The sequence below is a fragment of the Coffea eugenioides genome, chromosome 1 (genome assembly GCF_003713205.1).
Source record: "Coffea eugenioides isolate CCC68of chromosome 1, Ceug_1.0, whole genome shotgun sequence".
NCBI lineage: Eukaryota > Viridiplantae > Streptophyta > Magnoliopsida > Gentianales > Rubiaceae > Coffea > Coffea eugenioides.
In genome coordinates this window covers 4915740-4931810 of record NC_040035.1, presented here as the reverse complement: position 1 = coordinate 4931810, position 16071 = coordinate 4915740, and the positions used below count along the sequence as shown (strand labels likewise).

General features: G+C 36.0%; 1 protein-coding gene across 1 annotated transcript; it reads left to right on the top strand.

Moving 5' to 3' along the window:
- The first annotated feature begins 6111 nt into the window (after positions 1-6111).
- LOC113766139 (serine carboxypeptidase-like 2) lies at positions 6112-10393 on the top strand. The gene is made up of 14 exons (XM_027310361.1): positions 6112-6266; positions 6366-6511; positions 6712-6788; positions 6959-7081; positions 7688-7790; positions 8280-8317; positions 8488-8589; positions 8714-8800; positions 8983-9144; positions 9377-9451; positions 9750-9868; positions 9970-10083; positions 10162-10207; positions 10310-10393. Exons 1-14 carry the CDS (start codon positions 6112-6114, stop codon positions 10391-10393), a joined length of 1431 nt encoding a protein of 476 aa, XP_027166162.1.
- Positions 10394-16071: the final 5678 nt, after the last annotated feature.

The following is a 16071-nucleotide window of genomic DNA, read 5'->3' as shown; positions in this document are numbered from 1 at the left end:
GATTCTATATGGTTATTATTTATGTGGTCATTTGTCCAAGTGGGAGAATGTTAGAATATTTATGTGGCCTAAATAACCACATATAATATTATTAAGACAACTCCCGTTAATTAGAAGGATAAATAACTGTATGAATAAATATGAATAACTAATTACTAAATTCTAATGAGAATAGATGATTAGAGGAAGTAGGTAGTCCCATATTCATTGTATGTGGATGTATTATATGATGTTTATTGTGATACTTTATCTAATAATTACAGTAATTATTAAACTGTATCTTATCATTATGGTTAACAAATAAAGTACGATAAGAATATTAGAATCTATCATTATCCCATGATGGGAGGGATTATGACTCTATAAATGCTCTAGGGCTCCTGATTCCTCTCACCACTCTGACATACATTATTTTTATCCATCACTAAATAACATAATACTCCCTCCGTCCCGAAATAATTGTCGCACTTCAGGTCTTGAGCTTATTTTCAACAGCGCCAAGATTTTAAATGATTTTGGTCTAAGTTCCAACAATACCCTTTCTATGCATTACTCCATTGAGTGGCAGAAAGATAATGGAGTGGTGACAAGATGTGTGGGACTCGTGCCTCAAGAATGTTTCTAGCCGTTTTTTGGGAAAGTATCTTGCACAACCATTGTTGGCATTTGCTGTGGGACTCACGCGTATCAGTGCAATTCTTGTAGTTTTTTTGGTGCCCACCAAAAGCTTAAAAGAATCTGGTATATTTAAGGGCATGAAATGGAAATGGGGGAAGTTTTCATTGCCAATTGTGGTAAGTGACATTAATTCTGGGACAGACCAAAAAGGAAAGCTTGACACTTTCAATGGGACGAATGGAGTAAAAAAGTATGTGAGGGAAGGCTAGATAGGAAAGGTACCTTGTAATTAGAAGCTGCATGGTTCTTCCACAAGGATGTCGGACCTAGAAGCCATATCAATAATGGGCACTTGACATCAGTTAATTGTGGAGTCGCGACGGTCATAAGGTATGCCTCAAATTGCTGAGTTATGATTTACAAGTCTAAACTACGATCCTGCTTTTATGTCTAACAAAATGAACATGAAATACTCCAAGAAAATCGTGCTGGTTCTTGAAACGAAACCAAGAGACTTTTGTCTCAAAAATTTCAGCACTGACGAGCTCACTATTTTGGGCTGCAATTTGAAAGGGTTGGGGATGTTGTTTCCTAATGTTTTCAAAACAAGAGTTGCTCTACTACTACCAGGGATAGTGCAGAAACAAAGAAATCATTCAAAAGGTTAGAATCAAGGTCAGAATTTGATTGGAAATGAGTCTGGTCCACCGGCCTGGCAGGAGAGTTTTTGCAGAAATTTTTTCTTGTTCTTCCTCTTTTCATTTTCTCCCTTTTTTTGCTGTTTTTTCTTTTTCTGCCGCCTTACCTCTTGTCTGAGCCATTTGATCCTCCCTCTTCTAGAATTTTCTTGATGATTCTAGTTGGGGTCGGGTGGCTCAAAAAAAGAAAAACAACAAAAAATGCTCCATATGACAGCTGCAAATTTCGGATGGCCTCGTCCATAGCCATCTACAAAGGGCAGGAAGATGATGCGCGCGTGGCTTCTCTTTTTTTTTTTTTCAAAAACTGATTTGACTTTTTTCCTTTTCTTTTCTTTCTTTTTCTTTCTGGTTTTTCTCAAAATGATTTGAAATGATTTTCCTTTTAGAAAAAGTAATAAATAGACATAAAATAAACTAAAATAAACTAAAATAAAATAAATATACCTAAACAAAATAAAACAAAAATAAACTAAAAATGAGCAAAAAATAGGAATAAAATGATAAAATTTTTGGTGTCTACAGTTTCAAATCGTGGTTCAAATCACTTTTATTTAGACTTTATTTGTCTGGTATTTTCGTGCAATAAAATTTGGACAAATATTTTAGGATAATTTGAAGTTTGTTTATCTTTAATTCTTGAACTAAGTAAGACAAACCCTACTTATATTATGGAGCATTTTTTGCAGAGTATTTTAGAGTGTAGGAAAGTGAATTTCTGTAACAAATCACTCTCTACATGATCTTTTATAAAATGAGATTGTTTTGTGTCAAGAGCTGTAACTTGATTTCATGTCTTTTTCTTGATTTGTGTTAGCCGATAGGTTCCTCTATACTAACACAAGTAATCAGTAGTTTTCAAGATGTTTTAGATACTACTGGAAAGATATTAACTGTCAAAATATGTAAAAGGTGCCAAAATAGAAAAGTTAAACTTTTTGACCATTACTAAGGATCCATCCACGAATCCTAATGGATTTGCCCGCTGATCCAATTTGACAGAACTTCGCAATTCTCTCGATGGAATTCGGTCCACAAATTTCAACTAATTCCGAGCCAGATTATGGATACATGGACCAATCCAACAAGATTCCATTCGCAGATCCTTTATAAATTTTGAAATTTCTAACAAATATAGTACAGTAAGATTTTGTTTAGGCGAAAGGTAGGAAAATATTAGGATGCTTGGGCCCTTACTTGGGAAAATATAAGAAAGATTACTATTTATAAACATGTAGTGATGCAAAATAATTTCATATCCTAAAACAATACAATTATTTAAAGCAGCCAGTTCCACAGGACCTAGTCCATATGGTGAGGGCTGCATGCATGAGAGACCGAATTCTTGATCCTTAGTGTTCTTTTATTACAAGGAGTATTGATATCACTTTTTTTTTTCTGGGCACAAAATGTAAAGCTAGTCTGGACTACTTTGTGGTTTTTGGATCATTCAGATAAACACAATAATTCGTGAAAGAACAGTAAAACGGGCAGTATCCTATAGTTTATAGTAAATTAATACACGATCAATACAAGAGACAACTATTTGGATCACACACTTACCTTTCACTCTAATTTGTCGAATGTGTTCATGAGGACACAATCTGCTCCTTCAAGATTGGAGAATTGACTGGTCATGAAGGCTTCAAGGACGCTTGGGTATCTGTCGAAACCATGAATAAATGAAGGTAAATCTGTAGGTTCAAGAATTGGTAATCCTGGAGTAGCAATACTATTGCCGCAATCATTTGTGAGAGGATGGTTCAATTTTCCCTCATACACACATTTATGTATGTTGGTAACTCCACATAATTGAGTGAAGAAAACAGCCCCAAATAACTCTTACATCTTGACAACATGAAGAACCTGAGGCATGAATGGATCATAAACAATCCCATTGACTGGAAAATCCGAGCTGTGACATTTTTCAACCAAAATTTTCAGGGTTCTTTCTGCCTTGACACTTTGAACCATGTGATGTAGTTTTGGTGGTCATGCTTCTCTTTGCCATTTGACATGGTGTCAATTGCAATAGTGGAAGTGATTGAATCAAGTCTAGAGGATTTCTTGAGTGCAGGCTGAAGCTTGAATTCGTAACACAAAGGCTGATAAATATCCTAACTTTCACAAATTTATATTTGAATCCGAGAAAGTGTAACTCACAATCAACTAGATACTCAAGTATTGCATTGAAATAAAACGATTAAAAAAGCTTGGTATGTGATCTTAATTAAAATAAAACATTTGAATCATGAAATCGTGAGGCAGTATGAAAAGTAAATCAAGGTTTAGATGCATAATTCGGGATGAATATAAGTTAATTATGTGGTATTCTTTAGTAGGGTTCATTGAGTATTTATAAGTTTAATTTATGACTTTTGAAAGACCTTTCTAAATTATTAAGAACATTTAGATGTAACCCTAGACAACTAACACCAAGATCTAAAATCTTCTGTCTTTGGTGATTTTGTCACATTTGTCATATCATCTTATCAAATGGAAGTAAGTGTTGAATTTGCAGATTTTTTTAAAAAAAAATTATTTACACTAAAAATATGTGTTGATACACACACATACACAGAGTCACATCCAAGTGAATAAATCTGACAACATCTCAGTCCAACCCTAAACACATTGAAAGTTGGCTGGCGGTGGCCATTATGAGGTGGTCAGTCAACCATATTTTGATCTTGATTTCGTATAATCTAGAAACTCTGAAAACAGCTCTTCCCAGTCTTTAAGACTCAATCCATAAATGGAACTTTTTGCTAGTTGACGAAGTATTATCTTAATCTTTATTTGTCTTTATTCTCTAAATCTGGAGTTGCAAAATCCCACCAAATCAGTCATCCGTGAACATTTGTTGTACCAATTATCTTCAAGAAAGTCTTGTGCTATGGGACTTTGACCAGTTTATATCATAAAAAGAAAATTTTTCTCACTTGCAGTCATCTAACAAGTAATCAAAGCCTAATTTGTCTGTATTGAGTACATCTCAGTCCATTCTATGGAGGCATTACCGTTTTGATGATAGCTCAACTTTTATCAAATGGTAAGACTTTTAGGTTATAATTGAAAAAGAAGAGACAAAGGATTTTTCTTCCTAACAGATTTTAGAGAAACTTGAATCCTTGAAATTATTTCTTCTTTTTACCTCATTTCCTGTTGAGTTATATTAGCAACTTCTTCTTCAAGTTAATTCAATTTATCCTTAAAATTGGGGTACGGTTTGATACTAGGGACACTTGAAGTATTCTTCAGTCGTCTTCTGCCTGTTCTCTTCTTCCTCCGTTGTCTAAATAATATTAAAGTATACTCAAACCTTGCTCGTGAGTGCTCACAACCAAGGTTAGCTGTTGTAATATTTGAGAGTAATTACCTACAAATCCATCCCCGACTGTAAACACATTCTTTGTGTGGGGGGAGAAATTACCTTCAAGAGCAATAGGACTTCCTATGCCTTGACTTTTTATTCAGTTATTGATTTAGCTTCCTTCGGTTTCCTACATCATTATACCTTCTCCAACGTATTCCTGTTAGGAAATCTCATATTGACGTAAGCGCTACAAATTTAGACTTTAGAGTTTAAAAAATTATTTAGACTAAAATGCACCAACAATACATACAGAGTTACACGCAATTATACAAATGTGGCAAGATCTTTTTTGGTTTATCTTTTGTTTTAGTAGGAGCAAAACTTTACGAGAATAGTACCAAAAATATTTTCCACTAAAAAAAAGAAAAGAACAGTACAAGTTTAATAATGGCTTGGAGGGAGCACAAATTTAACTCTCTTAATACAGTGTGAAATTTTAAACATCCACAATTAATTCAAGCTCTAAATATGGGGTTTATGATTGGTTGTGCTCGATGAAGTAAAGCAAAGTGAAGCTAGTTTAATAAATGATACCAATTATTAATTGTAACATAAGAAATGAATGAGAATAAAAAAAAAAGAGAAGAAAACAAAACTTTTGGCCGCTTGTTAATGCCCGGAAAGAGAGCGCAACTGCAGCTGTCTGCTAATCCTTATCCCACTTCTGATATTTAATTCCTACTCTACCTTTAACCACTTAGGGGATCGATCGATATAAGGTAAAAAACACAAAACACTACAAACTCTGTTTTGCCTCTGGGGATATCGAAGGGAGGGTCGGCATATCGGAGACCTTTGGAGGCTTTCCATAAGGTATTATATTCATGATCCCTCCGCATCGTTTCACATTACAACCTTTGGAGGCCATGCATGTCACATGGTTGCAGACAGCATTTTCCTTATTTTACGAAAAGTATTGCGCTCCTGAGATGCAGCTTATATGCAGATGGATTTCAAGTGAAACCTCTAAATTCTCCATCGAGAATGGGCGTGCTTCTCACGCGCCTAATTTCTACCCATCTTAACAGCAAGGGTTAATGAAATGGTCAAGATAAAGCACTTTTAAGAGTTTAACAGGCTAACAACCGATTTGGCACAAAAAAGATAGTTTAGTGGCAAAATGAGAATTTTGAAAAGTTTATTACCCAATAGGAAAACTTCGCTGCGTGATTTGATGGTAGATTATTTGGAATAATTTTTTTATATAAAAAAATAATGTTACTTTTTTAATGTAATATGTTGAGATAAAAAGATGGTTAAAAAAGATATATTGTAATTATGTAAATAAATAAATTTTTTGCAAATAATCCATTATACAAACAATACATTGGCAAATCCGATGAGGCACGATAATAATTGTCAAAGCGGACGCAAATCACCCAAACAACCAATTAGGTGCTTTGATTATTTGCCAAGACAATGGAGAAGGTGCGTGGGGTCTTCAGTTCTTTCTGCGGCAACCTTTTCTTGCTGCTTGTTCTTGTTTCAGTACGTCCAAACCTTGCTGTGGCTGGTTCCGTGGTTAAGTTTCTTCCAGGATTTGAAGGCCCTCTCCCGTTTGAGCTCGAAACAGGGTGAGTCGCTAAGGATAACATGATATGCAGCTCACTGATACCGAACTAATGTTGATCAAATTTACAAGAAACAGTTGATTCATTCTCTGACATTTCCAGGTACATTGGAGTTGGTGAATCAGAGGATGTGCAACTCTTCTACCACTTTTTCAAGTCAGAGTCAAATCCTCAAACAGATCCCCTTTTGATTTGGTTGACTGGAGGCCCTGGCTGCTCTTCATTTCGTGGGATCTCTTCTGGGATAGGTTGGCTTTTATGCCTCAGCCTTTGCATTTACGTGTCAACTCCCTTCCCCCAAGTTCACCTCCTTTGCATTTTGATCTTGATTTTCTATAGTTTTGACGAAGTTTTATGCTAACCTTGTTCGTCTCAAATCTTCAAGTGATGAATAGATGATGAACTGGAGGGGGATTCAACCAAATCACTGATTTGTGAGTTTTTGCAGGACCATTGAAAGTCCAGCCAGTACTGGATGATGGGACATTGCCCAAGTTGGTGACAAATCCCTATTCTTGGACCAAGGTACACAATAATTGAGTTTTTTTTTTCTTTAAATTATTTTTGTAAGGCAAACAGAGGTTTAAATTGACAGGGTATATCATAGCTCACAGAAGTGTTTCATTTGTGTAATTTTCAAGATTTAAGAACCTAATTGAGTGCAAGATTCAGAATAATTTGTTATCATTTGTTAGGTTGCAAGCATCATCTTCCTGGATTCGCCGGTGGGAGCTGGCTTTTCTTATGCCAGGACTGCTAAAGCTTCTCAGTCTACAGATATGCAAGCTTCTGAGCACAACTATGAATTTCTTAGGAAGGTACACATGTACCAGTACTCAGCCAATTAATGAATCAGAAGGCTTTGTGTTCATATATGCTAGCAAATTTGTATGGATGTCACAGATACAATACATCCAAACCTGGTAGTTTTGTAGAAAAATTGATCCTTAAAACGAACTAGAAAACTGCTATATTTGTTGACAAACCCTTTTTAGCAAACTGATCATTGGTTTATAGTCTCACTAATTCTTTTCCTTTTGTATCTAGGATTCTGCATAACTCTAACCCAACAAATCTGCCTCCATTATGGAGTGTGCAGAATAGAAAATTTTATATCGGTCCGAAACAACTACTAGGCATGTCTAGTAGTTGTTTCTAGACCAATGAAAATGTTGCACATGAATATATAAGGGTCTCACTTGATTTAATTTAGCATGTTAAGTGGATTTTTCTAGTAGATGTAAAAATCAAAGAAAGATAGAAGTGAACAGGGATGGGTTTTCTTCCTCTTTTGCTCTCCCAAAATTTCCTACCCAGAGTTTATTTGGAAAGGACCTGGGACTTTCAACTTTAAATAGAAAAAAAATCATAAAAGAGATTATTACCTTTTATAAGATTCCTTTTAATTGTTGATTGTGTTGCAGTGGCTACATGATAACCCCGAGTACATATCCAATTCATTCTACATTGGAGGAGACTCCTATTCAGGCATTACTGTTCCAATTTTAGCTCAACTCGTCTCAAATGGTATGAAGTTGTTCTTTATTTAGGCAAGTTTCCTGCGAATGCTATAATCTGATAGTGGAGATTGCCAACGCCTTTGTAAGCAAATTGTACATATTACAATTGCCTTCCATAATCTTGCAACTGAAACCCCTTTAGCTAGGGGTCTTGCCCGCTTACTCCAAATAGGTTGAGCATTAAGAGGAACAAATACAAAGATTCCTTCAAGTTTTGCAGGCTTTTTATTCTTTTCTGTGAGTATATTAACTCCAAGATGCTTGGGGAATAAAGAAAGAAACTGTTGCTTTGGAATTCTAGGTTATATTAATTCTAAGAGAAATATATTCCTTTTTCCATTTCCTTGTTATATTTGATGAACAAGTGCTCATGATGGCATTACTCTCTCAAGTTGGACCTTATTCAGAGCGTTCTGCGACAAGGTAAAAACTACAGGAAAGATTAATTTCCAAGAATTCTTGACCCTAAAACTTCCATAATCTGGTGTCCTTGTAGGAAATGATGCTGGGATTGAGCCGCATATTCATCTCAAGGTCCTGTAACTTTCATAATCTTCTCTCTTTGTAGTCTACCTAGCTAGATCATTACATACTTGGACAAAATATCATTTTTAATCCTGGTCTGATAATCACTTTTTAGACTGTTCATATTTATGCTTCACTGATAACATGTCACTCACGGCTCTCAAGATCAATGGCTTCAGGGATACATACTTGGAAACCCAGCACCGACCACTCAAGGCGATGGAAACCATGCAATCCCATTTGCTCATAGGACAGCGCTAATCTCTGATGAACTCTATGAGGTTGAATATTCTTTAATTACACGCTGCTGAGCTGAATGACGATCTTTTAAAACATTCTGTCACACATTTTTTTACTGTACAATTACCCTTGATTTGCTAACTAACCTATATTATAATTTTACAGTCCTTGAAAGTTACCTGTAAAGGAGAATATGTAAATATAGACCCCAGCAATGCGCCCTGCTTGAAGAATATCCAGGCATACAATAAGGTCAGCAATCCTTTTCTCCTCTGTGTTTCTGTAAAATATTATCCTACTTTATAAATTAAAGCGCCTATGCCTCCTACAAAGGTTGAAAAAAAAATTTTAAAAAGAACGATTAATCTTCTATATATTGACGATATATACACTTATATTGTTAAAATAATTTGGTAAAATATGTGCTTCTGCAGCTGATTGATAACATCAACATTGAGCATGTGCTGGAGCCCACTTGTCCTGATGTTTCACCAAAACCAAATAACTTATTCAGTGGCAGGAGATCAACTGTTGAAACGTTCTATAAGAAGTTTGAGGAGCTTGACGTTCTGGAATTTAATCCAGTTCAATGTCGTGTAAGATACTGCCATTATCTTTCCGAAATCGCGTGTAAAGCAATAAATTTGGATAGGAGATTATTTGAAATAAATTTTTTAAAAATATATTATAACACTTTTTGATATCATATATATAAAATAAAACAATGATTGAAAAATGTGTTTAAAAGTTCAGTAGATAAATTTATGTAAATGATTTTCTATCCAAACACAACATTGTGATTAATTGTTGCCCACACGGTTATCGTAGGCGACGATAGGAGAAAAGCTTATGTACAACTGGGCTAATGACATGAGTGTCCAAGAGGCCCTCCATGTGCGAAAGGCATGTCCAAATTTGATTTTCCATTTGAAGCCAGCTTCCCTAAACTCGGCACGAACAGGTACAGTTATGATTTGGTGCAATTGTATCTGATTATTGTAGTTTTTACAATAATTGAAGTACAGTTACATAAAGCAAAATATATATGTTTAACAAAGTAATGTAAGTGTGCATCAAAACTTGTAACAAATTCAATATCAAGAAATAATTGCACCTAACACAACTGTACCTACCATAATTCTCTAAATATTCTTGTTGTCTTCATGTGATTCTGTATATATTATGTTTGATTACATGACAGGGGACTATTAAAGTGTGGGTTGGATGCAACCATAGCATACCATACACAAGAAATGCAGGGAGCGTTGTACCATATCACGCAAACCTCAGCACTAAAGGTTACAGATCCCTGATATACAGGTTTGGTAACAAAATATTGGTATTGTAGAGCTTATATCATCACACTTGCGGATTAATAGTGGTTATATATGTTGAAAGCACAATATTTGTATTGATTTCAGTGGTGACTATGATATGATCTCACCATATTTGGGAACTGAAGAATGGATAAGATCTCTAAATTACCCAATTATTGATGATTGGAGACAATGGATTCATCAAGGCCAAGTTGCAGGGTTGGTTGAAAATTGAAGATTTCTCCTAGTTACCTTTAACATGAAGTTAAACAAGTTTGTTCTCTTTTCTACATGCAGTTATACAAGGACTTATGCAAATAAGATGACATTTGCAACTGTAAAGGCAAGAAATCCCTCTTTCTCTTGCTTTAGTGTAGGTTTTCAGGTTGTATTAAGTTAAGAACACTTTTAGATTTAACTGTATATCTTGCTTCATTTTTATCAGGGAGCAGGCCATATTGCTCCATATAATAAGCCAGCGGAATGTAGATCCATGTTTGGAAGGTGGATATCCTATCAGCCTCTCTAGTTAATTGGGAGTTGGGTATGAAAGTATTAGATCATTTAAGAATTCAAAAATTTCGACTGTTAAGTGTTATTGCAAACGCCATCTGATTTCAGTTAATAAGCATTTACTTCAAGAGAATGCTTTCTTGATGAAAGATGAATAAGATGTAGTCATTGAAGAATGTGTCTTTTCAAGAAATGGATGTATCGAATTTTTATTGGATAAAATTTGTTTTGACCATGGTCGATTGTGAATTTGCGAGTATACAGTAATATGTTCTAAAAGAACTCCAAAAATACAATACAAATAATAAAAAATAATAAAATAAATCTACCACCTCTTTTCCACTAACCACCACCCACCGCTATCTCTCCCTTCCTCCACTGCCGGCAACCGTTCCTTCCTTCTTTCTCTTCCCTTTTCCTTCTTCTTGCTATTCCTTCCCCTCCACCATTTTCCTTTTCCTCCCATTCTATGCTTCACGCAATTCCTCTTTACTTCCGCCACACCTATGGCTCGCTTAACCAAAGAGAGAGATGGAGGGGAGGTGTGTTGCGGGGGAATAGGAAGGGAAGAGAAAGGAGGAGGGAAAAGGAGACGAGAGAGGAAAGGGAAAAAAGATGGTGACGGTGGAGGAGGAGAGGGGCAGTGGTAGGTAGTTGTGGTGAAAATTTAATAAATTTTTAAAAATATCCCAATAAAATTTTAAAAATATTTCAAAATATATCTTTAAAAACACCTAATTTAAATGGACTATCAACACAAAAATGTGATTAACATACACCATTATAGTAAATTGTTTTGCAAAATATTTTCAAAAATATCTAATCCATACAAATCCATTCAATTTATAGCCTGCATATGGGCAAATTTCTTGAAAATATTGTCTAAAAATTAAAAACTCCAAAAAATGTAGCTGAGAAAAAGTTTGTTTCTCTGTCTACATCCGTCGTGTCTCTGACACACACCGGACTATTTTATTAGTTGGATTTTTTTGTTAAAAGAAGGAAACTCGCGGTGTTTGAGGAACATATTGGACTCTAATTACAAATTGGTCCCCGCCAATAAAAAGAGGCCGCTAACAAATTAATAAAACTCGCCGTGTTTGAGGCCGCTGGCAGGGACCAATTAATGAAAAGAGCCGGCTGACAAATTAATAAAAAGAAGCACGCAATGGGTGCCCGTTTGAATTTTTTTGTCTGCCGTACAAACACGGCAGCTTAATATATTCCTTTTTTTTTTATCCTTTTGACGACCAATTGGAACTAATGATTTAACAAATATAAAGTATCCAAAATTGTAATAAATATGAAATTTAAATTATGCAAGAATTTTGTTATTTTTTTTTAGTATTTAATTTTAAATTATTTTTATTATGGAACTTTAATTATATTAATCTTAAATCATTTTAATTATGCCAAGCCAAACATTGGGATCAAAACTTCAATTCCCCTTAAGTAATTAGATGAGATGTACCGGTGCATTATGGTATCAAATCCCCATATGGGATTCTTGGTGTCACTTTTCAGTGGCAACTCTGTGATATTTCTATATTTATGCAAAACGTCCTGTTTATTTGACTTGTCATATGCAATTTATTTAAATTTTTTCTACCTTCACGTGATAAGTGAGATTGATACTAGACCGGATAGTGGTACAGAGGATCCCAAAGCAGCAATACAGATCCTATGCACACATTTACTCCTTGAAACTACATTATATAATGGTATTGGTGCTAATCCTGGACCCTGCATTCATCACGTGGCATCGAATTTAATTCTCCACTCTCAAAGTTGCCTTGTTTTCCCCTTCATTCCCAAGATCAATACCTCAAATCACTAGTTCATGAGGTTGTAATAATACTGGCGATCTCTAAGGAAGACATGATGAAATATTGTAAAGAACTGATTTAAACTAAGCAGACGTTGAGACTTTGATGCGTGAAAAAAAAAACACTTTCCTTAAAGTGTTATTGGCTTCTATAGTAGACAAATTACTTCTAGGATACAACAAAGTCTAAGAACTATCAATAAAGGTAGTTTAATTCTGTCAAAGTTCTACAATTTTAAAGAATTGAAACACCTATTCAAGACACCATTAAGGATGCAACTCTTAATGAAGAGTTGTATAGGTAGTTAACGATGTATCTGTTAAATGTAATTGTCATTAACTACCTCTAATTAATTACCTAAAATAAATATTTCAGACAATCAATTAGCACCCCTCCCTAATCAGAAAGCCCCAAGTGCCCTTGTCAAGACGTTTTATATACCCTTCAATTTATATTCAAATGAATGAAATATAAATTGAAATAACTTTTCCACCAAACTTTTCCTCCAAACTAATATTTGAAACAAATTTGTTATGGAAAGAAGACAAAGACATATTTAAACAATGAGCACTCTATCCTCTTTCAATGTGGAACAATGAACTTCAACTTTCTCATTACAAACTATTACCAACAATCCCTGATAGGGTGTTAATTGTTGGTTATTTTATTATTAATTTCCCATTTGTCCCTGCCAAATATTGTTTTAATTGTTAATATCTACTTATATTTGGTATCGGGACTTAATTTCAGGGAATAGAGTAGAAAACTACAAAAAAAAGGAGGGACTTTCTGGAGACAATTGAGACTTCAAACAACCGGGCCCACATGGTGCTACAAACGGATTGCATTTCCTTTGCTGATTAGGAGATTGGAGTCCTACTAGTAATAGGAAACAAAATAAGACGGAAGGCCTGGGTTGGTGCAGGAAGTTTTCTTCTTTTGGTTATGCTTGTTCCTAATTCGTGGGGACCACTAGAGATAGCATTAGTCATCTTTCTTTTGGCTGTGGAAAGGGGATAAGCGTACAGAAGGCTAGGACGGCTTGGGAGCTTAGTCTTTAGCAATAGTTTTAGTCTTTTCTTTCTTTCTTTGTCAGGCGCACGCCTACTGTTCGAAAATATTCCCTAACGGGAAAAACATCTTTTATTTCTCGCTTCTTAGTGAAAAACTTGATGCCTTTGCAATCAATTGATTTGCGTAGAGATTTATTTATGCGGCGTGGCTAAACCTTTCATCTAGTCAAGGATCAACTCGACGGTGCAGTTCCAAAAATCTGTGAGATCTAATTAGTTTTCACGCGTTTCTCAGTTTATTAATATTTGCACGTTGTCTACTTGAATTTTCATGGGATTATTTTATTAATTGGATGTCAAGGACTTGATGTTCAATGTGATTTATTAATCTTCTGCCAAGTTAGTCAATTAAATCCGTAATTGTTTGATTGATTAATATTAGTGGTAATTGGCGTGTTTACACAGTAGAGGAACGTGCAATCTAATTTAAATAACCCTCGTAGCGTGTTATTGATTGGAGTTAGGTTTTTCTAGTTATTAATGCAATTGAAAAATGAATTCCTACGGTTGTACCTAGGAGTATTTCCTAGTTAGGGGTAATCAACGGTCGTACCTTGGTTATCAATAAATTAAAGAAAAATTGGTCGTCAGAGAATATCGGCGACGATAACTAGCCTATTAATAAACTAAGTGAACCTCCCTTGCATCAATGATCGGGTAAGTGGACTGTGTCTGAATAGTTGTATTCTTGGTTAGAATTTATCTATTCTTGATTTAATTCCTGCTATATTCGTGCTAGTTAATTATTTATTTTTAGTTGAATTGCTTAATTGTTGTTAGTTTCATTCCGATAAAAATTCCCCTTCACCAATTGAAATTTCAAAGAGACAAATATCCCTAATTCCTGAGGAGACGACCCTACTTGCCACTGTCTACTATTTAGTAATTTTTTGTCAACTAATTAATTCTGGTATATCGGATTAAGCAAACTCTTTGGGAATAGGGTGAATCAAGTAACTCATTGCACACCTAGAGTCTCTGCTCCAGTACCTAAGATTAATTATTGACTGTTTTTAGTGGTAGTTAGGTTCTATTTTTATTATTGCACAGGCTCGACACCTGTCAATTTTTGGCGCCGCTGCCGGGGACTGACGTTAATTATTTGTTTCTTTGTAAGTTCAATTTTGTTCTAATTTTTCGGTTTTTTTTTTTAATTTATGCCTCATTCTTCTCGTACAGACGAATTAATTTTCAACCCTGAAATAGAGAAGACCGCACGTAAAACGAGAAAAGAAACCAGACAACTCAGAGAAGAGCACTCAAGTGCTACATCTCAGAGACCTGAGCCAGAAGTTGAACCAACATATTCATTTGGTGACACTTCGAGTGACTCGGATCGAGAGGAAGTCACCATGGCAAATGCACAAAACACTAAGGGTGTTGGCTGCTCCTAATTTAAATCAGCAACCTTTATGCATTACTTTTCCAAATTTGAATGATAACACTCTCTTTGAACTAAAATCTGGTCTAATTCATCTTTTGTCATAATTCCATGGTCTACCAGATGAGGAGCCCTACAAGCACTTGCAAGAGTTCGACGTCATTTGCAACAGTATGAAACCCCTAGGAAACACAGAAAAGCAGATAAAAATGAGAGCCTTCCCTTTCTCTTTGAATGACTCCGCGAAAGACTGGCTGTACTACCTACCACCAGGTAGTATTGCCACGTGGGACCAATTGAAGAAAAAATTCTTAGACAAATATTTTCCTGCGTCTCGGGCTGCCAGCTTAAGGAAAGAAATATGCGGCATCAAGCAACACCCAGGCGAGCCTCTCTCTGAGTACTGGGAGAGGTTTAAGAAGCTGTGCATCAAATGCCCTCAGCATCAGATAAGTGAGCAACTGCTTATCCAATATTTCTATGAGGGGCTACTCTTCAGGGACAGGAGTATAATCGATGCTGCAAGTAGAAGGGCGTTAATGAACAAAACTCCTCGGGCAGCATAGGAGTTGATTGAGGGGATGGTTGAAATTCACAACAGTTTGGTTTAAGAGAAGATATCCCAACCCGTAAGGTGAATGAGGTAAAAACGTCCTCTATCCAACAACAACTCTCCAAATTGACGTCTTTCGTGCGACAACTAGTTGTGGGGAGTACCTCACAAGCCAAAGTATGTGGGGTATGCACTGCAGTGGGTCATTCTACGGAGATGTGTCCACTGGTTCAAGAAGAAATTGCAGAACAGGTGAACATGGCTGGCCACGCGCCCGCGCCAAGAAAACAGTACGACCCTTACTTAAGCACCTACAATCCTGGTTGGAGAAATCATCCCAACCTCAGCTATGGAGGGAACAGGCAGTCCAACTTCGTACCAAATAGGCAGCAAGGGTACCAGCAACAGTACCAACCTCGCCAACCACCACCCTCTTCGAACTCAAGTCCGTCCATGGAAGAGATGATGAAGCAATTACTTGCGAATCAACAAAAGACGGATTCAGACCTCCAAAGCATGAGGAATCAACTGGGACAAGTGCAATCATTGCAAACTCAAGTAAATCAAATGGCTATCGCGATCAACTATTTGGAGTCCCAGATTCAAGGGAAGTTGCCATCTCAACCTGAATTGAACCCGAAAAATGTGAGTGCAATGACCTTGAGAAGTGGCAAGAAAGTCCAAGGACCCGAACCGGTAATCCCTAAGGACAAGGACAAGGAACGAATCGAGAAAGAGTTGGAAGAGGAGGGCAGAGACAACAAAGATAAAAAGGTACTCCCGGATTTGATTACTAGAGTTAAGACTAATCCACCTCCCTTTTCTAACAGGCTAGAGAAACCAAAGAAGCAGGACAAGGAG